Source organism: Pseudopodoces humilis, chromosome 3, assembly GCF_049639895.1.
Source record: "Pseudopodoces humilis isolate 2021_Gansu_Grassland_sample_001 chromosome 3, ASM4963989v1, whole genome shotgun sequence".
Lineage (NCBI taxonomy): Eukaryota > Metazoa > Chordata > Aves > Passeriformes > Paridae > Pseudopodoces > Pseudopodoces humilis.
This window is the reverse complement of record NC_142202.1, coordinates 11,214,517-11,240,271: the sequence shown is the minus strand read 5'-3', so window position 1 is coordinate 11,240,271 and position 25,755 is coordinate 11,214,517. Positions and strand designations below refer to the sequence as shown.

The window sequence follows — 25,755 nt, the reverse complement described above, 5'->3', positions numbered from 1 at the left end:
CTTGCAAATGAGTCTCCTTAGGGGTAGTATCAGATTTTTGCTTTGTAGAGACAGCCAGAAGTGAACTAGAGCTCTGCCAAGGTAAAATGTCTGTCTGCATCAAGGTAAAGTCTTACTGTGTTTTCATTGTTTTGGTCAGGCAGTACGTTGGGAAAAAAATGTGTCAAAGGACTTTGTGAAAACATGCTTGAGGTCTTGTTATTTCCACATAGTGGTATTTTCCACCTCTTTTAACAGGACTGCTTTTTTATTTTTTTTATTTTTTCTTTTAACATCTGAGCTATCCATAAATGCGAGTTCTTAATTAGGAAACAAGATAAGATTGTGTGATTGTGTTCACTTTTTCCATGACACAGCTACTGTGTTTGGTGTTATGTGGATGTTGTTTCAGTGATAAGTAATCATGTTTCTAGTTAGAGGCGAGAGATACAAATTGTGTTTTGGTCTCTGTGTCAGTATTGCTGAGGTCAGGCTGCAAAGGCAGATTCTGCTTGTGCAGATTATGCTGTGAATGGCACTGCAAGGTTCAAATACACTGCATTTCATCCACAATACCTTGTATCTCAGTACAACGCACGAGGAAACATTCCAAGTCTTGCTGCCACCCACACAGTGTGCTCGAACAAAGTGTCTCCTACTTATGGTAGTTAGAAAAGCATTGATTGAGGGAAATGCATGTGTTTTGGGCTCACTTTGTGAGACTCTGGATGTGTACCTTTGGGATATTACATTCCAGAAGGTGCTCTGAATTCTCTATCATTATAATTTGCAAACTTTTGTTTTGGAAAGTTACAGCCTAATGAATGTCTTCTTGGAATGAGGGCAGTTGTTGCAAGTACAACTAGAAATATCCCAAAAGTGCCAGCTAGGGCGATCCTTTGAAGTTCCAGGAGGTGAATACTCTTGTCTGTGCAACCCAGTTTTCTTGTTTGGGCAGCCAGTGTCCATTACCTGACAACTCGTGGAGAGTAGGTTAACACTTCATTTGTGCAGGTGTGGTTTTATAATTTCCATTGCCTGAGGTCCAGGAATCCTTTCAGGGACAGTTCCTGCCGTGTGGTGTGAAGGAACATGCTCTTCTCTGGCACAACTACACGAAGGGGCTGCTGTGGGCTCAGGGGTCTGTTTACTCTCAGCACAGACCATTGCCTGTCTTTCCTACAACCCCTAAGAGCTTCATGGCAATGAAGAGCCTCTGAACTGGGTGTTCCTTTAAGAAATGCTTATTCCAGCTGGAATAATATGTGTTTATCTGCCTGAGATGTTCTTGAGTGGAGTCCTGGATAAATCAGACATTTTCATGGTAAACTTCCAACCTCAGCAAAATCTGTTCTGTTTGGATAAGCTACAGAGTTGCACCTCTGGGAATGTTAAATGATTACAGATTGTTCCTTCAAAAGATACTGTGTTGCCCTGACAAACTGGTGTAGCTTCAGACCCAGAGTGCTTGGGAGAGTCCAGTTTCTTGTAGGGAAACAGTTTCTTATAACTGGTGATATGCCGTGTTTGAATTACAATTTCCTTTCAGTCCTGTATAGAAAACAAAACGTTCTAAACAGCCATCAGATTGCTTATTATCCTTAATATTGTGGGCTTGGCTACAGGCCTGCAGCACAATATGTCTCATATGTTGTCCACTATCTGTAGCTCTCTGTGGCAGTGGAGCACATTTGGGATTTCTTCTCTGGCAGTGTTTTGTTTTTCTTCTGAGCATACAAGAAGTGAGACAAGAACTTGGGACAGGTGTGCTCTGCTAATATGATTGATGGGGGGTGTGCTCCTTGCAAAATGTTAATAGTGACTTCCCTGAGGGTTTAATTTTATTTGAAGGACCTGTCATGCTGCATCCAAAGCCTTGTTTGTGCTTCATTCATTAGCCAGGCTGTGTTGCAACAGTTGTCTGATGGCTTATCAAAAATGTTGCATTGTTCTTACTGTGCTAGGACACCACGAGTGCACATTCCGCTTCCTCTGGCATCCTCAGTCACTTGTGGTTGGTCATTATCAGCCACGTCATTTGTATACAGTGCACCCTTCTCTGGGATCACGATCCCCAGACCTTTATTCTGTCAAAATAATAAATTGCTGCGCACCGTCAGCTTATGGTGTTCCCCTAGTGATCCATTCAGTGGTTAAATCTGTGATGATGCTTTTGTGTAATTGTTTGACCGTGGAATGATTCTAGATTGAAAGCTGTGTCTTCTGTCAACTTTAAAAGTTGTTTCCAAAAGAGATCCAGGGGTAAAAAACACTGCATTTTGTAGCATGCCAGGTGAGCATATGCACAGAGTTATTTTCCAAATATGTTGTGTTATTATCTGGTCCAAGCTTTCAGCATCCCAGCTGATGGGGAAGCTGTGTTTCTGTTTTGTTTTGTTTTGTTTTGTTTTTTTTTAACTACATCAAAGCTGGTGAATACTGTTTTGGGAAACAAGAATTGAGAGCGTCGTACTCCTCTGTGTGGGATGTGGCAGCAGGAACTTGTCTCTGCCTCTGGGGAAGCAGACAACTCAAGTGATAGTGTTCTTGTAGCTAGAAGCCTCTTAGATAAATGAGACTTTGTTTGGATACTTCAGTATACTCATTGCACTGTACTGGGAGGATAGATTTAATGTTTTAATGCCTGAACACATTGCAACTGTGGTTACAGAGACCACTCCCTGCTCTGCAGTGTGATTCAGCCCCAGTGAACACAGCTCAAAATTATGCTGGCATTTTCTGCTGGCCTGTTGCAATGCCCTCTCCTTTACAGTGCTGCCCACTGCCATCTCTCATGCCCTGTTTCTCTGTATCATGGTCTAACTCAGTGAGGGGTTCTGTTTAGTAAATTAGAATTCCTGTTGTCCTTTCTTCTATGTTCTACTTATTTACCTACTCATGCTGATTTTTAAATTTCTATTTCTTATCATGTTTCTTATTCTTCAGTGTGAACATATTTTAAATAGCATGAGATCCAAAGCCAGTGCATGTGGGATCATTTATTGGACAAAAAATGTCCATTTTCCATGCCCAGCTATGTATTTTTAACTGTTTTTCTTCATATGTGATAAATAAATTCTTACCAGTATAGGCAGTTCAGGATGACATCAGAACTCACCTCTTCAGTTCCATTTTCCAAAACTGAAAGCCACTGACAATTAGGTGTTGGACTGTTGCAATGGTAGCAAGGTTAGAATAAGAGTAACTCCCTGGTAAAGGATTCTGCTACTCTTTTCCTATTCTTTAATAGCTTTTTCTACAAGGGGAGAAGATCCTGTTCATGCAAAGCCTCTCATTGATGCTTCTGCTGTTTAATTTTCAGTAACAATTCAAGTAGTGTCTCTAAATCCATATTATTTAGATGAGTGTAATTTTGATTTACTTTATTTTTTATATACTTTTAGAAGAGCTCCTGTGTATTTAGCATTTCCCTCCATGTTCCTTCGGCTGTCTTGTAGTCTGCTTTCTGCCTTATCAACACATTCACTTTTTTCTCATTGCTCCTTTCCCTCAAAATGCCTGCTGATACTTTTGACACTGTTCTCACGATTTTTTCCTTGCTTCTGTCTTGACTTGCATAGCTGTAACTGAGCAATCTTTCAATCCGAGTCTTAATTTTTCCCTTCTTAAAGTAGTTCAATTTTTTTTCTCATAATTTAAAGACTATTCCTAGTGAAGCTATAACGACCACATCTTGTTCTTGTATGTCTTATATTTTTCAGCTGAACTGTGTTCTTTATCTGCTTGGGTTGTTTTTTTAATGGCTTTTATATTTTTTCACTGCTAATGAATATCAGCTTTTTTTCTTCTTCTGGACTTTCTGAACTTTCTTGTATGTGCGTCCGTGAAATACAGTCCCATAAGTCGACATTTCTTTCATTTTTCTCGTACCTTATGCTCAGGGCTGCTTGTTCCAGGTGTCCCTTCCTTTCCTGTGTGCTCCTTTGTCAGAAGCAGACTCTGGATTTACCATTTGGATTTCACGTGCTGTGTGTATGGATAATTTGTTAAATTTTTCCTTGTTGTTTGTCAAGTCCCTTGATATTTCAAGCTTTTTTTCCCCCCACCTCTTATGTTCCTTAACCTCCAGTCAGGCAAAAGAACAACATTCCCATTGCTCTGCATTTACACTGTGTTCATCTCATCTGTGTCTTGCTGAAATGTTAATATTATTTGGAAGTGATTTTATCTGTTGCTGTACTGATTTATGAAACTATGGACAAGTCAGCCTTGTTTCAGGCTGCTGCTCCACCCACCAAGGATCTGAGCAGAGAACTGTGTTGTACAGGCACTGGTTATTAACAGCTTGTGTTGATGAAAAGCCTAAGAACAAATTTGCCAGCTTTGGTAAGAATCATTATTTTGAGTAAAGAATCTTAACTGTGCAACTCCTTAGAATTAAACTTTCTTTAAATGTAATTTTTTTTTTTTCTCAGTTTTTTGAAGAAGCTATAAAAATGGATTCCCATGCTGGTTTGACACTCTTTCATGGACTTGTATCACTTCAGTCCCTCCCCTGTACTGTTGTCCCAGGTGTAACTTCACACGGTCCAATGTTCCTGAGCCTGCAGGGATTCAGATCTAAGGTGCTTGGCAGCTCAGGATAAAAGCAGAAGAAGTGGATGGGAAGACAGTCTTGTGTCCTTGCTCGTTCAGGAGTAGCAAGCTGTAATGAAATGTGAACTCTACATTAAGTATTAGTAGGAAAACTGTTCACTACGCTTTAGGGAGGCTGCTGTGTGGCACATGATTGCTTTTTGCCAGTGTGTGTGTAGATCTTAGCGGAATACTCCGGATAATGGAAGGAGTTGGTGTCAATCAGTGACCTAACCCTGACCTCATTTCACCACTTTTCCCAGCTTAGCTGCATTGGCACGGCAGGCTTGGAGGTATATCCCGGTAAACTCTGCCAAATGAGGAGTGTGAGAATGTGGTCTGTTCTGCATCCCCATTAGCACTTTCTTACTTGGTTCGAAGGTACTTGTCACCATGTCTTAAGCACTTGTGCTTTCCTTTCTGCAGAAAAGGCGGCAAGTGGTGTTTTTGTAATCACTGCTTTGTGGTGGTTACTTCATTTAACACATTTTATTTTAGCCTGGAGACAGTGAGGGAGCTGTTTAGCAACTCGTACCTGACAGGCTGCTCCAGCTGTGGAGGCTCCGAGCAGGTGTGGTGCATTTGCACCTTGCCGTGCCATTGACTGCTCCTCTCTGCTAAACTGGCACTGCAGCATCTTTTGTTAAAGCAGCCTTGGATTTGGGGACAGCTGGTGTAGCAATTCTGCTGCATATGGAGACAGAAAATTTCAAAATCTGTTACATTTGTGAAAAGAGTTCCATGACATTAGCCATACTATTGCTGATGCCTAATTTCAGCGTGGCTAAAATGAGAGATCAGTGTGCTGCTGCAGACTTCCACTATTTCCTGTCTGTCCTGAGATTGCTTTTGGGTAGACCCCCAGTGAACAACTGGAAGTTTTAAAACGTGATTTTAAGTAAAGCAGTGACCAGGTAAAGATGGGATGATAGAACCCCTTCTGTTGCCTAGAAAAAATAATTTTGAAAGTTCACTGCAGCATGTTACCACTGCCCTGTGGATTGGTTAGTAAGCTCCTTTTAAGGTTTCTAGGGAGGCTGTTATGCATAAGCAATGGATTTGGTCACGTGCTCTTTGTTAAACAAGTAAGTTTGAAAATAAAGCAGAAAGATGACCTTGTAGTTTGGGCACTGAAGTGAGGCTTAGATTCAGATCCTGAAGTTGTTTGCTCTTCTAGTTGAAGTGGCCCTTTCCCTCCCTGAAGCCAGAGCTATGACTCATGTTCCTGTTCTCCCTGCTTTGTTCACAGCTGTTTCCATGCAGCAGTGTTGCCTTTTTCTTGCATGTGATAGGGTGACTGTGGAGAGAAACCACCTGAGAGTGAGAGCACTAGCAGAGTTTGCCTTTCTGTCCAATCTGCCAGATCGGAATCCCCTGGGAACTGGTAGGGTCTAGACTAAGGTTTGGGGAGCAGTGTGTGGAAATTATTTGGACTTTCTGCTAAGGTTTTAAGGGCTCTTTGTGCTGAGAAAAGACATTGTTCCTGGATGAGGCAGTATCTTGCAGTAGAACATGAGAGAGACTGATGGCTGTGTGACTGGGTAGAATGCTGCGCATGCTGGGATGGGGTTCAGGCTATTTGGGCAGATCCTAATGCATCCTCAGGAAATGCTTCTTGACAGTGTCCTTATTATCTGGAATTCAGCTTGTGTGACAGGACATGCCAGGAGGCTATGGCAGAGTCTCACATCCTGTTGTGGTAGATGCTACATGATGTGCTACAGTGAAATGTTGTTTCCTTTGTGAGGGTTTTACTCCATGGTTTAGATAAGCATGGGTGAGGGAGAAGCAGAGGTGAAGCGATACATCCAGCAGTTAAAAAGTGGCAGTGACAGATTAAATCTTATGTCTCTGCCTGAATCCAGATCTTAACTCTAAATCATATCATTCTAAGGGCAATAAAGTCTTGATGTAGCAGGGCCCAGGGAATGTAGTTATGTCACTGCAACTCTCCTGTGCACATGGTGGTGCAACAGTTGCTTGGTATGGTATGTCCTCAATTAATTTTCCTTTTTATTTTTTGTCACTCCTTCCCAAGAATTTGGCTATTGGGAACAACACAACCAGTGAGTTGTAGCCTCACACAGGAATCTGCAAGGAAAATACACAATGTCTGTCCAGTTCTCTCAACTTCTGATCTATATGCCTAGTTTTGTACTGTCTTGTCAAAGGCAAATGCCGCAAAGAGCCGTATTTCATAGAAATCTGTGGTTAAAGCTTGGCGGTTCTGTTAGGTCCCCTGTGGTGTAGAATTTGGCTGCCTTCCAATCCCTTCTTTGCTGGCTGGGTGTGCTGTGGAGGGGACTCAACCATCCTCAGGGTTTGTGTTTTCTAGTGGGGTGGTATTGAGAATCAGGAGGCGAAAAGGAGGAGAGAAGGCAGCCTGGAAAAAACCAATATAAGTGCAGGAAAGGGGGTGGGAGAGAATGGTGCATTTTCAGGCTAAGCTGTTTCAGCTCTGTTCTCTCCAGTGATGCATCTGTGTGGGTTTGTGGTGTGAAAGGATGCAGAGTTGAGAGATTGGTTTCAAGGAGTCTGTTTCATTCATGGTTTGTGCAGCAAGGTGCACTTGCTCCCTTACATAGGTAAATGTGCCTTTAAACCAATGAGTAGGAGGCAAAATTAGCAACCCTAAACACCTCTCTCAAACAATTGGAGTAGGAACAGTTTAACAGCCACCCACTTGCCTTGTAAGTTCTGCCTACTCACAGCCTAGCCAAGAGGAGGGAAAGGAAATCTCTTAACCTGATTATTGTTTAGAACTACAGGAAGCAATCCTGTTACAGCAATACTTTAATCCTGACACTGTTGGGTCCCACTTAGAACAGAGAAATCTTGGTTTCATACCCTTGCAGGCAGTGATGTGGTGTCTGTAAAAAATATCAAATTGAACCTCCCCTTGCCTTGGCCTGAAGAAACTGTGATGAGGCTCGGCACTGAGCACTTGAAGTTTTTTGAAGGAGCATAAGAACAGTTGGCCCCAAAATTTGAGTCCTATCTATCTGTCTAGGTAAGGAATGACTTCCTTGGTAGATCTAAATGTCTTTTGGGGGAAGTTTGAAGCTTTTAGCAGATCCTGATAGTTGTGTGCTCTTGAGAAGAGGAATTTTGAAAAGAATTTTCCAAAGACCACTTCTGCCACTGCAGCAATGGTTACTTCTCCTCTAGGTAGCTGACAGAGCTGTGAGATTAGGGAAGAAACCAGGCTGTAGACTGTGGCAGCCTGTGACAAGGGCAGGTGTTCTTTGGGTGAGATGCAGAAATGCAAAATGGTTGGTGATGGGTTGGCAGAAGTGGTCAACATTCCAGCTAAACAGATCTGTGAACAGAAGGCAGAATAGGTATTGACCCACAGATGATTCTTTTCTCTTCTGAGAAATGATGAGGCACTTGTCTTGTGTGCAGTTCTGACTGTAGCAGCAAACACTCCTGTTGACATGAATATGAATAGGTTTCAGGTCCCAAGTGACAAAAGATTAATAACTCTGCTTAATTACAGCCTAATTTTTTTTCTAATACTATGAGAATAAATGACTTTTCAAGGAGACCTGACTGTGAGATGTGCATGATATCGGAACTCTCTTTGGGAAGAAGGTAAAATTAAATAGATCAAGGTTTAAAATCCAGGCAAAATTGGTGTGAGAGAAGCTCCATGGTCTCTGTCTTTAGAGTAGGTGTGTTTTCAGGCCAAACAAACTTTCCATTGAGGTTAGCAGTGTTCAGTGTAGATCTGTCCCAGGGTGGCTACAGCCTCAGCTATCCAGGTTATGGAACATCTTCCTTGTGACATCACAGCGCTCCAAAGGAGATTATGAAAAGGAAGTGTAAAGTTATGTGGTGTTTTGCCAGCACCAATTATACATACTGTGTATATGACGTTTCAGAATTCAGTTCCTGTTATCCAGAACAAACATTTGCTGCTGCTACCTCTCTAGAAGGATCCCTGAGTTGTTGACAATGCAGTAGTGAATTCATATGTGACATGGTTTCCCTAAGGGCAGACAGCAACATGGAGGAACTTCCTCAAAAGCAGCAGGTAGAGCAACAAACGCTAAAAAAAAGGAATCTCCTAGAAAGAAGGAAGGAAAACAGAAAGAAAAGAAGAGAGAATAAAGAAGAGATTTGGTGACAGTGTGAGGATTTCTAGATGTATATTTTGAGGGTCCTGGTTCTTACTTGTTGACTATGGGAAATGAAGCCATTAAAAGGGAAATAACTTGGTTCTTTCTGGGGCTGAGAGATAATCTCAGGCTTCCTCAAAGAAGACTTTTGAAGAACTTCTTTCCTTATTTTGCAGTAGGCACTATCACCACAAAATAAGTGGTGTATGTTCTGTAGAGCATCTTCTGCTCTTTGGGCATGTTACTGAAATATATGGGCATGTGCACACCCTCCTGACTGCCCACCTGAAAGACAAAAATGGACCTCAGTGACAAGTTATCACCCTTGTCAAGGACACTGTGGAAATGCACTGCAAAAGGCCTATGATTTTGAGCTGTGGTGATGTGACTGTTAGTCCTTCCTGCTTCTCCCTGTACCTGTGGATTCTTTTTGGAGTGTCAGCACTGTGTGCAACCTGTAGGATGCTCATAGGGTTGCAAGTGACACTTGCTGCTTCTGAATGATACCTGGTGGTGATAGAGAGTATTTGAAAAACACGTCTGTGCAGAATACCTGGCTCCACCACCATGCTTGTCCTGGACATTATACCTGCATTGTACCTGGGCTCTGCCTCTTGCTCATCATCCCCCCTTGTCCTGGGACAGAAGTGCTCAACTTTTTAGAAAAGTAATAAATCCATTTAAAGCAAACAAGTTGCAGGTTGATGTTGTTCTTGTCTCTGGTGTGGGTCCAGGGAGGGGGGACAAAAACAGAGGAGAATTTCTGTTCTCCTATCCTATCTCCTCTCCTTCCTAATCCAGAAAGATATTTTGCAACTGTGTCATTAACTGTATAATTGTATGACAACTGTCAGCACTGTAGGAACTCAAGCCTGTGCCATTTGCTTCTTATTTCCCTGGTTCTCACACTTCTCAAGTTTTTAACATATTCTACAATATGTACATTACACAAAGGACAGAAGAGGCTGAGTGAAAGTATTGCAAGTATTGCACTTGCTGATTTTCTTCCCTTTTTATTTTCAGGTTTTGTATTACCTTGTGATTTCCCATTTTTCAGCTATGCTAGAAATATTTGTAAGGATTAAGCCTTAATGCTTAAGATTCGATAAAAGGAGTGTTGAGGGGAGGAGTCTGTTCTATGCTTGGTGACATTGGTTTTGTGCATGGACAGCCTGCAGTGTTTGGGAGGAGAAGCAGCTCCTGAGCAAACTGCTCATGGACTGGGTCTGCTAATGACAGATCGTTTGGGGTGGCAACTGCCTGGTAGTAAAATGACCAGGGCAGTGAAGCAAGATAGCAGAAAGATTTTCTTTTTTAATTTTTTTTTTTTTTGGCTTGGGTATTTGTAAGAAGTTTCCTACAAGTGATTCAAAAGAGCTTTTCAGTCTTTTGTTATGTTGCAGTTGATGCTGCTGTAGTGCAGCCAGCCATTGCCAGTCTCAGATCCCCTCAGTTTGGTTTTGACGTGTTATCTTAAGATTTACAGACTGAAACACATTGATTTGTTGCTTGTGCTGAGCTTCACCTCACTGTTTCACTATCATTAAATTGCCCCAATGGAAGATAAACTTTGAGCAAATTCACCTAAGCTGAATGCTTCCCTTCCTCTGATTTACACTGGTTTTGCCTTGGGAATTGAACCTGATAAGCTCTCTTTCAGTATGTATGCAGGTATACAACAAATAGGCCCTAAATATGATTTATTTTTTCTTCTCTAATGTAAGGCCTTGAGATATTAGGAGCTGGGAATAATTCTGCTCTTCCATGTGGACATACCTGAGAACAAAAGTGTATAGAGTTCCTTACGACTCACAGCGATATTTCTTCCTTGCCTGCCTGTCTTCCCTGCCCTTGCAGAATTTGGCATGTGCTTTCTGTTGCAGTGATAGTAGGAGGTTTCTTGTAAAGCTTTGTGATTATTAAAGGCAGGCTTTGTTTTCTTTTTACTTTGCCTGCAGAGGTTGTGCTTTGGAGGATTGTCATCCTCTGAATAGCAAGGCTAGCAGCTTTCTTCTCCTTAAGAATAAAGATCTAATTTTGAAGATGTATGCAGATTTTTCACTGACGGAAGAGATCTAATAGAATAAGGAATTTTCTGTCAGGACAAGCTGTGTGTTTCTTCGTGGCTGCAGCTACTAGATGAAATGGATGAGATGCTCCTAAAGCATATGCCTTAGAATCAGATCTGTCTGTATGCTGTGAATTACTGGGCTACATCCAGTGATAAAACTGGATGTAAAATCCTGCTCCTAACTCCAGACAACTCCAGAGGCCACAAGTCCAGAGCATAACAGAACTGAGAAAGCTGAACTGTGAGGTGTATGGTTGAGTTCTCCCCACTGTCCTTTCGGATGCATTTCAAGCTGTTTCTCAATGGCTGTTGGCAGATTTCCAGCCTCTTGCTGCCTTACTCAATCATCTGCAGTGTGAGTAGTTTAGTAACACATGAGAATTACAGCAAGCTTGAGGTGGTTTGGCTGTGTTGTGTGGAATACTCTGCTGTGCCCTGGGAGTTCAGATGGAAAGTCTTCCTGGAAATGGTGTTTGGGGTTACTGGTTAGTATGAATTTGAGTGCAAATCCACCACCAACTCCTGGTAGCTGACATCCCTAGCAGGGAATAAGTTGGTAGTAGTTGTTTTCTCTCTTTTGAGTTAGTTTTCTCACCAGTCCAAAGGAAAACGGAGAAATGTGGCATGGATGGTGAGAAGCTGCTCTTTTGTAGAAGAGCATTGCCTTTTTGGGACTCTCCAGAGGTAGCAACTGCCAGAGGGCAAAAAGAGGGTGTGATGAAAAAACAAACATGCCTACTGGAAGGATGCTATGCTTTTCATTTCTTCAGCCATGGTAGCTGACTTTCATCTTCTCTTCTATGAATCTGGTTTAGTATGTTTTTGGTAGAGAGGAGACAATATGTCAGCTTTCCAGTATTTTCTAAGGCAGTTGTTAAGTCAGTGCTGAGGTTTAGAGACTTACATATTAGAGGCTGATCCTGAATGGCTTTCTCATAAGTATCTTTTCAAATACCAACTGGTCAGGTTTTTTTCCTGAAGAGCATGATTTGTATGGCACCTTTCATGGGCTGTAGTACAGGTAGCTGGGATGCATGACCCAAAGCTGTTGTGTGAACTCTCAACACAACACAGCCAGTGCTGTCAGTAGAAATCTGTGCAGCAGGGTATAGGATTCAACACTGGACAAAATAGGTGAAATAAAAGTATTCAAATAAAACCAACAATACTGCCTTCAGGATGCTGCTTCAGGAACTCTGGTATGCTGAAGGAGAGAAAGGTAACAGGCACACCAAAGTGGCTAATTGCTGTTGTCTTATCTTAACTGGAAGGCTCCCTGAATTGCATGCCTTTCTGCTGGGGTACTGGGTGAAATGTACGGTTGGCATTACAAGTGCTTCCTGTGTGTGATTCATGTGTTGTTTGGGTTGTTTCCAAAGAAGGTGGGAGAGCTTTTTTTCCTTTCTCAGGCCCAGTTCCAGATCCTCTCCACTTGCTCTCAGCAGGGACACCTGGAATGGCACAAATTGGCAGTCCAGCCTCAAAGCTCTGGACTGGCACTTATTCCAGCACATGCCTGAGTATGTGATGAGCTAGATTAGTGCTGGCCTGGAAGGAAACAACACATTGTTTTTTAGGCTCATTCTTTGCTGGATGAACAGGCTGAGTCAACATGTCACGTGCTCAAACACACAGTGGTGCTCAGGAATCACAGGGAGTGAAGGATAAAGCATTGGGATCTGGCAGTGGGGATTGGTTCTCCAGCTTCTCTGCCTGCACCCTCTGAGAGGGATTGTCGGTGTGTCCAAGGAAGTGGGGTGTTGCTTGATTTCTGTAAGCACCTCTGTCAGGGGCCTGAAAATGAGCCTGGCAGGGAACTGTCCAGGCTCCTATGTGACTCCTGGGGGAACCTGGTTATGGACAGTAAGGTCAGGTCACCCCAGATATGTCTGCTTGATGCTGCCCTTTGTGTGCTCTCTGATGGGCAAAGCATAAGGTCCATAAAGTGGAGCCATGCGGTTTTGTCTCTGAGAAAAAGGCACTGGTATAAGGAAAAGGTCGTTCTGACTGAGTGCTAGTATAAACAGATTAAACCCTCCTCTTTATTTCTTCACAATTTTCCCTTTGATTAATGTTTCCTTTGATACTGTGGCTCTTTACGTTTTGTTTTGTGCTGGTTTTAATTAACAGTGATTTACATGGATAACTGAGTAGAACAAAGTGTTTCTCACTGAGTGCTAGTTCTAATGGGGATGTTATCAGGTGTTCTCTTCCCTGGGACATTTTCCAGGTGACTCCTTGAAGAAAATTCTCTGCAGAGATGGAAATGTCTCTAACTGGGAGAAAAAAAAAATCTTCCAAAAGCACTGAAGCACAGTGAAGTTGTGCTGAAGTAAAGGGATTCCCAAGGACATTGCTACGGTGTATGCATGTGTAAGAAATCATCCTTTCTCATTGTGTTTGAAGCTGTTACAGAATTTCTTGTGCACCAAGGTGTTTTAAGCCCAAGTTGCCGTGGTGCATCTGGGGCTCAAAGTAAACATCATTCAGCAGGCGAGTGGCAGGGATATTCACAGGGCTTTGAAATCTTTTGCTAGAGACAATTTCATCAGGACTGCAGCTCTCAGTTAGGGGTGTGTGCTGGATAGATTATCAGTAGTGCTCAGATACCTGATACCTTGATAAAGCTAGCACTGAGTGTGCTTAGCTTTATCAAAAGCGATGCAAACTGAAGAAACAAGTGCCAGAAACAGCTAACAAATACCTCCACAGTCTTTGTTCTATGATTGAAGTCTTCTCTTTAAGCCTTTGTTTTTACAGGGGGAGTAACTGACCTTGAGTCTGAAACCCAGTGCTGCTTCCAGTGTCTGTGAGCAGCTCTTCTTTGAGCAGATAATACAAGTGTGTGGGAGACTGGCTCAGCCTGCCTGCTGAGGAGTAAGCAGCATTAATCTGGGGAGGTGGAGGGCTGGTTCATGCACAGGTGTGCACACAGAGCCTGTTCATGGAGACACAGGGACAGGTACCCTGTGCTTTATGTGGCTGCCAAACCTGGAAGCAGAGGTGGCTGTAACTCATGCAGGAGCTTCCCACAATCATGTGCCTGATCTCTGTCCTGAGAGTTTGGTTGTCACCTGTACCTTCTGGATTTTTCCTTCATAACAGTTCACATTGCTGCTTTTAATCTCTTTTCTCACAGGGAGAGTTAAACCACAGATCTTAGGTTTTCTCTGTCAATGATACATGTGCACATTTGGGGTTTATTATGTTTCACCTGTATTCAGTTGCAGAGTTTTGGCGTCACCAAAAGTGAGGCCGGACTTGCTGTCAAATCAGGATATTCCAGAGGGAGGAAAAAGCCACACTTAGAGAAATGGGAGTGGTGGATTAATCTTTTGTTTCAGGTTATCTCTACAATTGTTGGAATAATTTGATCTTTCTCTGTGGTGGTTACAAGCAGTCAGAGGGGCTGACAAGAGCAATTGCATTAAGCCTACTAACCCTTGCTAATGCTGTGAGCCAGAGGGATTTGCAGTATTGTCTGACTGAGGCTTAAGCCAGTTGTTTAATATCAGGTACTTGAGTTGAGGTGTTGAGAGAGGATATAAACAAGAAGAAAGGGAAAATCCCTAGTTTTATTTCTTTGATTTTGGAAAATGCTGGAATTTGGATTTTGGAGCTGCTGTGCTCCAAACTACTCAGCCTTTATAAAGTAGTTCTGAGGATTACTCAGGTAGGTCTAGTTTTGTTTTTAATGCCTGTTGTGCTGGAGCAACTCAGGCTACTTTTAAACAGAGAGCAATCTGTGCTGCACACCACGTGTGCTGCTCTGCTGCTCACAAGTGTAGGTCTCCAATGTGTCGTTCCCTCAAATGGAAAAACTTGCAGAATCAATCACAATGGCAGTTCAATGATCTGCCTTACAGTACCTTCACAGCTTGGCTTTGCTGGATGCTGAGCCTGCACTGAACGTGCCAGCTGCTCTGGTGTCCCTTGGAGATTTTCCATTCATAAGATTGAGCTGGGCTGAACTTACGTGGGCTTGCAGTCCTGTTGCCAGAAAACAGGATAACTGGCTGTCATCCAGGTGCTGAAAGGGCTTTGCTGTTAGAGTTTTCGGAGTATGGTGGTCTCCGGTGACATGGATTTGTGGAGTTGCTGTGGCAACCTGCATAGGTTTTGTCAAGTCCCTGCCTGGTTTCTGGTTTCCAAATTAGCTTTGTTATTCATCCCACTTTGGAGAGTGGATACTGGGAGCTGGGCCATGGGCCAGTTTGCCTGCTGGACAAGCAAAGCAACCTCTGAAGAGGTGGGGACAGAGAGCTGATGGCTGCAGCATGGTGCCTGCCTGCCTTCCCTCCAGCTGGGCACATCAATGAGAGCCTCTGCCTCTCTGCAGCCTCCCTGTTGCCTTTACTTGCTTATTCCTACCATAGCTGTAGTTCAAAAGTAGTTAAAGTTGTGTCCTGGCCCCATTGCATTAGGTCAGACTGATTTGAAAACCCTATGCTGTTTTCATTTTAAATGAAAAAATATTGATAACTTCAGCAGAAACATGGCTTTAAAACAGTGCTTGCTTCAAAGGAGGTCATTCCTCTGAAGTTCATTTGAGTGGAACATAGTTCAAACAAGGCCTTGAGTGAAGCCCTTGGAAGGCAGAGTTTTCCAAGCTTCTGAGGTAACTCAGGGTCTGATGCTTTCTAGCTGGAAGTCCATCCCACACCCTGGAACATTCAGCCTTTGCAGAACTGTCCCTTTCACTCCTGTGAGCTCAGTGTGCAGCACTGTTGGCTCCACATACTTGCAAATTTTCTTCTTGAAGCTCCACATCATCTCTTGAGGATGCCTACGAAGTCCTGGGTGATGGTCTCTTTGGGTGTGGAAATACAAAAGGGAGAAAATTAAACTTCCTATTTTGTGTGGCTAGCTTTTAACAGGTAAGCAGCCTAATTCATTAAATGCTATACAGAGCTCTAATGTTGTATAATTAAGAGTAGGAAAGGGATGAAATTATCTTTTTCTTTTATATTTTAAACACATACTTTTTATTATGATGCATCATGGGTTATTATATGCATACCTTGATTGAACTTTTCTCATCTTCTCCTCAAGATCTGATCACTTATCCCAGCATAATAATTTTGTTTTCTTCTTTCTTGTGAGGTGCCCAGCACTATTGTGTACTTAGTGTTCAGAGCAAGCTAAACATGCAGTGTCTATCAAAAGCTGTTCCAGTTTTTATTTTCACTCTTACAGGTTCTGCATAAATGATATCTTGATTAAAATATAAAACATGTAGCTTTGTCTCATTTATGTGAAGTTTAATAGCAAGTGGGGAGAAAAAGATAAGCTTAGTGAAATGCTACATGGAGTTCTATGACAGCAAGAGTTGCTTATATTTTGGGCTTGATATGCATTGGATCATTATCATAAGAGTTTGGAGCTGGAGGTTCTGGACTGTGGACAGCAGAAGTGCCTTTATATTGTCTAAGTCATGTGGTTCACTTAAAGTAACTTTTGACTTACCTTTACACAGCCTTGAGCCTGAGATGTTCTGGGTATTGTATGTCTGTGATAAAAATAACAGAGAAGCAAATATGTGCTCAGGGATTGTTGCAGAGCTGATAGTGATCTCAGAAACCACAGGAGTGTCATGTTACTCCGTTCCTAGATGGAGATGCCTTGAAATGCCTGTGTAAAATGCTCCAGGGCATTATGAACCTGCAGCCTGCATGCTGCAGAGACCATACATGGATAGAGAAGAGCTGTTTATTGAATGGTAACACAAGTTCTGATCTTCAGTCTGGGCACAGGACTGTACATGTTAGTGTCTGTACAGTTAACTCACTGTGAAGAGGGAGTGTGTAGGGGAGCTCTGGCACATTTGAATTGTGTCTGCAGCCCACCTTGGGTCTCCTGGGTACACCACAAACACACCTGAGTATCCATTCTCAACCTCCTGTGGAGGTGATGAGAAATGTATTAGATGAAGGGAGGCTGGGAGTGATGCTGGAGGCACAGAATTGCTTTTACTTGTTTCTGCTTTTGCTCTTTGAGAGTCATCTTAAATATTTGTGTTACATCTCATTGCATTCTGTGTCTTACTTGCCAAGAGTGGTTGCCTTAGTCACCAGGGCTGTGGTAACTAGGACAACAAGATTAAGCAGGCAAATGTAGAAATAATGGTAATAACTTTCTCAACTCTTCCTGCAATTGGCTTGTATGAACAAATATCCTGCATGTGGGTGACTTGTGTCAGCAGTCTGTTCTCCCTTTCTTCCTGACACATCCTGAAATCCTGCTGGTGGCACTACCCTGATCGAGCTGTGGTGGTGCCCTCCTGCAGCTGGAAATAAGCCTGTCAGGACCATGTGAATGTTGCTGTCCACCTCCTTCCTGCAGCTTGGCAGCCTGTGCTGGATCTGGAACAGAGTGCAAGGGACACTAAAGGCCATCTCTTGGGGTCAGCACTTGTGTCCTCACTAGCTTGGTGGCAGATTCTGAGTGGGAAGTACGGGACCATCTGCTGAGATGGGGAGGCTGCCTTACAGTGCTGCGGCCAACTGGTGGCTTCCATGCAGTCACTTTCTTCCATGGATGTTGTCCTCTCCTGGAATAGTTATTTACATGTTGATTTGTTTGCTCACTGTTGCACTGAGGAGGGTCTGGGAAATGGTAGTTGTTGTCCTATCTCTTATTCCTCAGGACACTGTTTGCACTATGGGTATAGCTGGAGGTCAGCTTAATGCAATTTTGCTTTGCTTTGAGAGCAGGCTGTTTCTATCCCACCAGGTAAACCCAAATCCTGACTTGGGACAATGAAGTTGTATCTCCCACCCCACCTTTGAAACATGTTTCTGGAAACTCCCACTGAGCTGCATCTTGCTGTGTCTGTGCCTTGTGTCTGCCCTTTCTGCAGTAACAAACCAGTGCAGTGTTCTCTCCTCTAAAAAGCTCCCAGCTCCATGAATTTGGGATAGCAAGGCACTTGCCTAGTATTCCTCGCTGTGCTGTGCATTGTTTTCTTTCTCCCTGCTTGTTTTCTCCCAGCTGAATGTGATAGTTCGCCGCAGTGAACACAGTAAAGGGATTCCCTGGATGCACAGGCCTCTTCTTTGTGAGCACCCTGTGCAAGCTTAATAGGCTCTTTTGAACACTCTTGACAATATCTGATTGATCTTTCATGTGGGGGAGGAGTAGGGTGATTGCATCCAAGGAATTGTGCTAACAAAAGACCCTGTGCTTTGGTACCTGCCTTCCCTGGGAAACAGCATCCTCTGCCTCTTTTCTATATGTCATTATCCTGAGGCGTGCATTCACCTCGCCTGGCAGCCTGTTTATAGCTGCAAGCAGCATTTCTATTAAGGAACTGTCGGATATTTCTGAACTAATTTTTTTTTACTTTGAGTGGTACCCTTTTTGTATGTCCAGATCCTGGGACTTGAGTTTCCTTCTCTGATGTTGCTTTCCCTTGACTTGGGTCCTCTTAAAAACTGTAACTGGCTGCAATTTCATAGTCACTTGCAGTCTTATTTCCTGCCCTTACTAACCATTGTTGGATAGAGTCAGATTCAAAGCTGTCCCCTCATGGCTGTTTTAAAAACTTTTCAATATTATTCTGTGCTGGAACTAGCTTTTATTTCTTTTATAGGCTTGTTTTACAGTTTGATCAGTGAACCAAAAAAGCCATGTTTTTGTCTCTTCTGCTTCAGTTGGCTGCTGTAGAGCTTCCTGTGGGCCAGTCTCAAGGTAGTATGTGCACTGGCAAATGGTCTTCTGGAAGCCTGTGTACAAGAGCTCAGGATAACTCATTTCAGTAATGCTTAATGACCTCCTGTTTAAATTCAGAGTACTTAGAAAGCAAGGATGCTGCATCTGAACATATACAGGATAGCATATGCCCAGGTAATGGGCATAAAACAGTGCTTCTGTTGCGCCAAGTGGTTTTGTGTGCGCCTGTTGTACAGGAAATCCTTCAGCCACAGATCCCTGTGTGTTGGTGGGAAGGATTGTATGATAAATCACCCGTCCCTCCATTTCCTGAGCTCCTCAATAGGCATTCTGGTGCTTCAGTGAGCACTACAAAACTGTGCCTTAAAGAGACAAAGTGGTTGGTAGAGTGTTGAACTTTTGAAGTGCTACAAATTTAAATTTTCTTAGTCAGGGTGTCTTTGGATGGCTGCCTGTGCCCGGTGTGGCTGTAATACAGGATGTGGTGAGGAGGCACACCAAGTTATTTATGGACCCTTTTGCTAGGTGAAATGTGTGCTGTGATAGCTCCTGGCTCTGCTTGCAGCTTGCTGAGAAGGTGAATGGGCACAGTGATCCTTGGAAAGAATGTCTTGTTCCACTGGGACAGCATCTGGAAGTGAGTAGTTGCAGGTGCATGTGGTGTCATCTGTTCAGTCTGTGTGCTGCTTGCTGGAGCCCCCAAGAGCCTTGCCAGCCTGTGAGTAACTGTCTGACACTGCCGAGCCCAAGCTGCAGCACCTTGGAGAGTAGGGGCAGTCTGCTGCACAGCCTGGCAGCCTGCTGGGAAATCTTGTGGTGCCAGTGAGCAGGAATGACTGTGGACAGCAGCTGCCTGCATGCTTTGCCTGGAGAGGGCCCTGAGGGGAAATTGCTTCTGCTGTGGTCCACTGGAGCTCAGTCTGCTCCCTGGACACATTTCATTTTGCAGCATAGCTGGTTCATGCTCTTTGATGCCTGCTCCCAGAAAGTCTGATGTTACAAGGTCAATGGACCTGGACAAAAAGCAGTATTCTATTGCTGGGATTTTCTGGTAAATACCATGGTATTCCTGAGCTAGGGAATTTAGTGTGAGCCGTAGCAATGTGTACTGCCTTGTCACTTCCACTCCAGCTGCATGGGTTGTGTGGCATACCTGCCTCAGAAAAGCATGCATAGTTGGGTAGAAACAGCCCAGAAGCTTTGTGTTGCAGTAGTATTTCAAGATGGATGTCTTTCCCAGGAGGGGCCATTTCTGAAGCTGGCTGGTGGGGAGAAGCAGTGCACACTGGAGTGTTTGCAGGTACCCCTGTGCTAAAAGGAAAGCTGCTCTGTAGCATCAGGTAAGCTACAGCTCCTTGCTGTGGAGTGTGGGTTAGGTCTGGCATGTCTGTGTTAGTGACAGGTTGGAGTAGCCAAGTGTCTTTCTAGACAGATCTCAGGTTTTTCACTCCATCCTCTGATCTTGTTTTTATCACTGAATACACAGACTGATTGCTCTTCTATGATTTTAACAACTGCCCTTTCTTAGCTTCCCCACTTTTCAGGCAAGGGTTTGTTGTGTGTGGTCTGCACAGTGGCCTCACTGGTCTAGATCAGTGGTTTAAGAGACTTGTGCAACAGAGAGGTTTATAAGTCTTTTGGGAAACAACTCTGCTGGGCATAGCTCTATACTGAATTCTGTCTAGAGAGAGGAGACTTGCTAGGAAGGGGAGGCTGGAATAGCCCTGCCACTGCTGACAGGCTGTGCTCATCCTGTTTGGGAGGTTGAGGTTCTGGGTAGGTTTGGCATCACATTGGTAGCTGCTCTTTCCTCCTACAGTGGGACTAACCACATTAATAGGAATGTCCCCTGAGATCAGGATAGGAAAGATGTATATCTTGTGTGTGATCTGCTCTCTAGGCTGGCAAAACTTGTGGGAGCTCTCAGTCTGCAGCAGGGAGGATCAGGAGGAAGCAGTCCTCAAGTGAGGAGGTGGCATTTAGGTTATATATTGATGCTGGCCATCTCTTTGTCTGCTGCCTACAGTGTGCCATGCTTTTCCTAGACACAAATCCACAACATGAACAGGTAGTAGAGGCCAGAGTGGTCCACTTCTTTTTGAGGCTGCCTGCATTACTGAGTATGAAACTCTGGAGCTGTCTGTAGCTGTAGAGCCTGTAAGGGACAGTTGTGCTTAAAGAAATCTGGGAACAGGAAGGCAGCATTTCATAATGTAGGTTTATCTTTGACTGGCTTCCGCTGTTGTGTTTGAACTGGTTTGAGAAAGCACCATTTGTCTTGTTTGGAAACATTTGCTTGCAGAGATGCTGGCACACACTTGTCCATGTGAGGAGGCACGACCAAACATCAGAGGGTGGTTCAGCAGGCTTGAGAAGGAGAGCACATGTACTCTGGAGCTGTCTGCTGCAGGCTTAACCAGAGGGAATCCCAGAGATCTTTGCTGGTTTGAGTGTCACTGCTGTCCATGCTTTTTGGGGGTACTGGAGAAAAGGGAATGCTCCTGTATGGCCTTGGCCAAACGTTTGTGTGAGAGCTGTTTTTCTATTGCAGACAGGCTTGCTCTGTCCTGGTTTGGGATCTCATGACCTCTGCATTGGTGCCCTCCTGCTTGGAACAGCCTCACTGTGCCATGGGCAGCAAACAAGCAGAGGTATCTCGATGTTAGCTCCTGTCCTAAGTAGCCATTCTTTTATTGGAAATGCAGTGTTATGAGTAGTTCAAATCTTTGGTGTGCCTTGCTAGCATAGTAACATTTTGGCAGCACAAAAGCAGCTGAAAGTCTGTAGTAGATGTAGCTTTTAGGAAAGAGAAGTGTTCTGCACCCTGAGCACAGCACTGCTGCTGGTCCATCTGCCACTCCTTGTGTGACTCCCTGGGCGTGGGGCTGCTCTACACACTCAGTGATGCGTGTTGGCTGACATCCTTCAGCAAGCGTGTTTCTAAAGCATGAGCTGTTATAACCTTCCTGTGACAGAAACAGTGGCTGGTCCAGGAACAGTTTTGGCTGCAGTTTGGCTACACGTCAGATACACGTCAAGTTTTGAAAGGAAGGAAAGAGGATGAGGAAGAGGATGATATTGTACATCTTGTTAGGTATTCAGAAAGATTTTTGTATTCTCTTAGATAAATCCAACAAATCTCTTCTGTAATGCTGAGTGAATCTTAAATCTTCCAGACAAAACCAGTGAGTCCAGTACCTGTCTGTGCTTTCCTCCCTTACACCTGGCTGCTTTCACACTGGTAGCAAGCAGCTCCGATGGCTGCTGGTGGTGATCACTAGTAGCTACTGCTACTGGCTGAGGCATGCATAGTGTTGATTTCCTTGTCCTTTCTCTGAACCTCCTTATCTCATTGGTGCACCTGACCCAGCCTGGAATGCCTGCTATGCCTTGTCCTCACTGTTGTGTGTCTTTGGGACATGGCCTACCATGTTCCTGTGCCTCTGTTGAGAGCAGCTGTGTGCTGTCTCAGTAGTGTTGCAGTACTATGAGGTGAATCTCTGAGCACAAAGAAATGCTAGAGTGTGTGATGGAAGAGAAGGTGGTTCCTGGGAGGCCTCTGGGTGGCAGTCAGAGCCCCTGGGCAGAGCCGTGTGTGGTCCCTGCAGCAGGTGGGAAAGCTGCTTCAGAGTGTTTAATAGAGCAGCTGGGTGCTGACCAAACCAGAGATCGTCCCCCCAGAGAATAAAGGGTTAAGCACTCTTCCAAGGGCTGGTTGAAGCAGGGCATGCCTGATAAATGTGCATACACAGTGAGATGGTGACGTTTGATGCAGTTAAGAATGGCCTGCCCAGTCAGATGAGAGCAGCAGGGGGTGATGGTGTGCATTTTCCCTTCCATGCGAATAGGAAAATGAAAAAAATTAGGTGCTCCAATTCAGTACAGTGGTGCTGAGGTCCCATTTAATGCACTGCACTGGCCTCTTTTCAGTGACTGCAGTCTATCTTGAATGGCCATTCCAGGGGGGAAATGCTAACCAGGACACAAGGCTGTGAGGAAAACTCTAGGCAGCTGCAAAGGAGCCAGTCAGGAAGACAAGGAAAGGTAGATGTATCTGCTTGCAGGACCCTGTTTTCTTCCCATTTGCCTCCTGACTGAGGATGAATTGCTTGATGATACCTTGCTCTTGGTAATGTATATCCTATTGATACTGTTATTCCTTGCCCTCCCCAGCATGACTTTGCCTGTCCTCCCCCCTGTAGTGCAGCCAAGCTGCTGCTGTGAGGACAAGAAACCCCTTCCTTTGCTGTTAAAACCCTCAAAGACAAAAGGAAGGAGGATGTAATCTGATCTTCTGTGATGTCTTGGGTTTGGTCTGTCTAGGGGCACTTGGAAGGAGATGGGATGATGGAGGGGAGAAATAGTCATGTGGGAAAACAGGCTGGATTTCTTGAGGCAGGCAGAGCTGTAAGCTGTGTCATGCTTCATAGGAAATGAAGGGACGTAACAACGTTGGGAGGTTTTGTCTTTTGTGTTTCGTGCTTTAGGATTTTCTTTGTGAATATCACTTGGGAATTGGGATAAGTCAAACCTACTGCAATTTGCAGTAACAGAACCCTGCTTTGGATCCAGCAGCAGGGCAGACATGTGCTGCTGGTAGCAAGCTGCTATCAGCCAGGATGCAGACGAGCCAAAATGTCTGGCAGAATGTCTTATGGCAAGGAGAGGAATGCTGGTCAGCACCAGGGCTGTTGTGCTATACACCACTATACGTAGCTTGGCTGAGGGACCTGTGACACAGCAGGTATTTGGTGCCTTTGCCCTAGCTCTTTCCTTGGTGACCCCAGGAGGGTGCTGTCACGTTTTTTGGCCTTTGCATCCTACTGTGTTACATCTCTTCCATGCAGCTTGCTTTACTTGCCCATCCCAGGTTGCAGCAGTTGCAGTGGCTGGAGGGGAGAGTGGCAAGAGTGTGTTAGCAAGCCCTGAGTCCTCTGTCTCTCTTTCCCTTGGGGAAGCTCTCAAAGCAGGCTGATGCTGGCTTTCCTCCCAGTCCATCTGTAATTGGCGCACCTACCTGTCCTGATGCCTGATCTGCAGAGCCTGATGAACCTGCTGCTGTCCCAGTTCATTGCTCTGTTTGCTGGCAACAGGGACTTGGTCTCTGAAAGTGGAGTAGGTTTCTCCTCCCCTCTGCGTGCATCAGTGGTGTCTCATGCAAACACACCACTTGGGGCTCAGGGAGGATCTTACTTTCAGGAAGCTGTGGCACATTTGGAATGGTGTCTCGCCACTTGCACGACATTTGTGTGCTCTTCCCTTGACACCCGCTTTGGCCACTATCCGAGGTGAGCTCTGTGGATGGACACCCTTCTGATCAGATCTACTTTTACAAGCTGCTCCATGCGACCAGACAGTCTGCAGGGTGTCCCAGGTTTGTGGTCCTGGCCGGCTGCCTTCTGCCCTCTAGCGGAAACATGTTTTGGGAATAGGTGCTGCTCCAGCGGTTGGCAGGGGTACGGGAGCATCGGGAGCGTCCGGTGCCTTGTGAGCCCCACGGAAATTCTGGCATCTTTCCAGAAGCCCAGTCTCAGAGTTTAGTATCACCTTGAAGGGAAACCTGAGCTGTCAAAGTCAGGAAAAATTTTGAAGGGCAGCTAAAGTAACACTATTGAAGGCTTAGTCCACATTTGTGCATTTAATAATGGTGGCAGTGCTGACAAGGATGCACAGAGGGCCAGTGCTGGGAATGGTGGATGTGTTCTAACATTTGTAGGTGGCATGGAAACTACAGGAAAACCCAAGGTCCCTGGCTGCTGCCACTTGGAGAAATCAGTGCAAGTGTCCAGGGAAACAGTCTCATCCAGAGAATGAGCTGCCACTCACGAGTGATTGGTAAGCCAAGCAATGAACATCACAGAATATCAGCAGAAAAAGAGGGCATTTCATGGGCTTGACCCTTAACTTGGGGATAAGGACTGGCTCTGAGGCTGGGGCACGGAGCAGGGTTGGGCAGTGACTCTGGATGCACACTGGGCTTTTCCCCTGGCTTGTTCCAGCTGCAGTGGGCACCATGCCAAGAGCAGATTCTCCAGCTGTTTCACATCAGCTGAAACACTGCTTTATTATTTGGATGAGATTTTCTTTGGACAAGTACTTGCTTATAATAATGTTTATATATACTTTGGAAAAAAAATTCTAAAAGCATATTTTTATACATGTACATTATATATAGGTAATAGGGTGGTAGACATACTTGAAGACTTCTTCCAGAATGAGGAGGACTGCTGTAGTTGCTTTTAAGAAGATTTGATTAGTTCTGTTCGTACATGGAGGGCATCACCTGTGACCCAGTTGAGTGGCACAGTCAGAGCAACAGAAAACCTTTTTGCTTTTCAAAACAATATTAGTTTTTTTAACTTGGGGAACCACTTTCATTTTCTTCAAGGAGGAAGCTATGCAAGGAGTACTGCCCAAGCAGGAAATTGTTGCATAATGCTTTATATTACCCCTTCAGTGAAAAGGAATGCAAAAAACTACCTTTTGTTATTGAAAAGACAAAGAAAAGTAGATAAGAAAATGCTTTAATGTCCTCTTTCTCTGGTCTTCAGGAAGTAGAGGATTAGGTCCATTGAATCTGCAGAGAATTTTGACACTTACTGCGCTGCAGTAAAAATATAAAATTGACTGAATTTGTTCTTGGACAATACATACATGATTTGGTATAACAAATAGTGATGAGAATGCTTGTAAAATAGATCCTGTACATCTGTGCATCACTCTGGCATATAATGGAGACACAGTGCAGTTCTGTCCAGACTTCAGCTGTATCAAAGTTAAAATGTTTAGAATTTATTTTGAGGAAGGGATATAGTAAATGATAGACCCAGGAAGAATAGAGGCCATAATTAAGTTCACATGTCTGGTTACAAAAAAAAGCAGATATGAAGATTTTTTCAGAATGGTGGGATTTCATTGGCCGTGGTTTCCTGGGTTAGGGGAATTGACTGAGCCTCTGACAGAGGCAACCAATAATGAAAACACAGAACTTGTTGCATGGGGCGCAGAGAGGGAACAAGCTTTTAAAGCAATAAAATCGTGTTTGCTCTTTCTCTTGGGCTCCCAAATTACACAAATCCCTTCAATCCTGATGTACATGAAGTAAAGATAGTGGAGTGATAATGCAGAAATTGTGACTGCACCACAAACCACTCGCATATTATTCCACTCAACTTGATTCAGTTCCATTGGGAAGACCAGCCTGTAGTAAATCACTGGCAGCAGTAGCAGCAACAATATTGGAGAACTGCCTCTTTATCCTGGGACATCCCATAACAGTCCATGTTCCACGTGCAGTGGAAGTACTGTAGAGACAGC

The 25,755-nt window shown here is 44.1% G+C and overlaps 1 protein-coding gene across 3 annotated transcripts in view; it reads left to right on the top strand.

The window, feature by feature from the left end:
• LOC102107814 (phosphofurin acidic cluster sorting protein 1-like) overlaps positions 1–25,755 on the top strand; it is a 53,197-nt gene that overhangs the window by 3,299 nt on the left and 24,143 nt on the right. The window contains exons 1-2 of one of the 3 annotated variants that reach the window (XM_014261534.2): positions 18,991–19,075; positions 19,679–19,778. The exons of the other annotated variants lie outside the window; for them this stretch is intronic. Of the exons in view, the coding sequence (XP_014117009.1) occupies positions 19,045–19,075; positions 19,679–19,778 (131 nt within the window). The 5' untranslated portion in view covers positions 18,991–19,044. Of the gene's footprint in view, positions 1–18,990; positions 19,076–19,678; positions 19,779–25,755 lie in introns of those variants that run through there. 3 annotated transcript variants of the gene reach the window in all.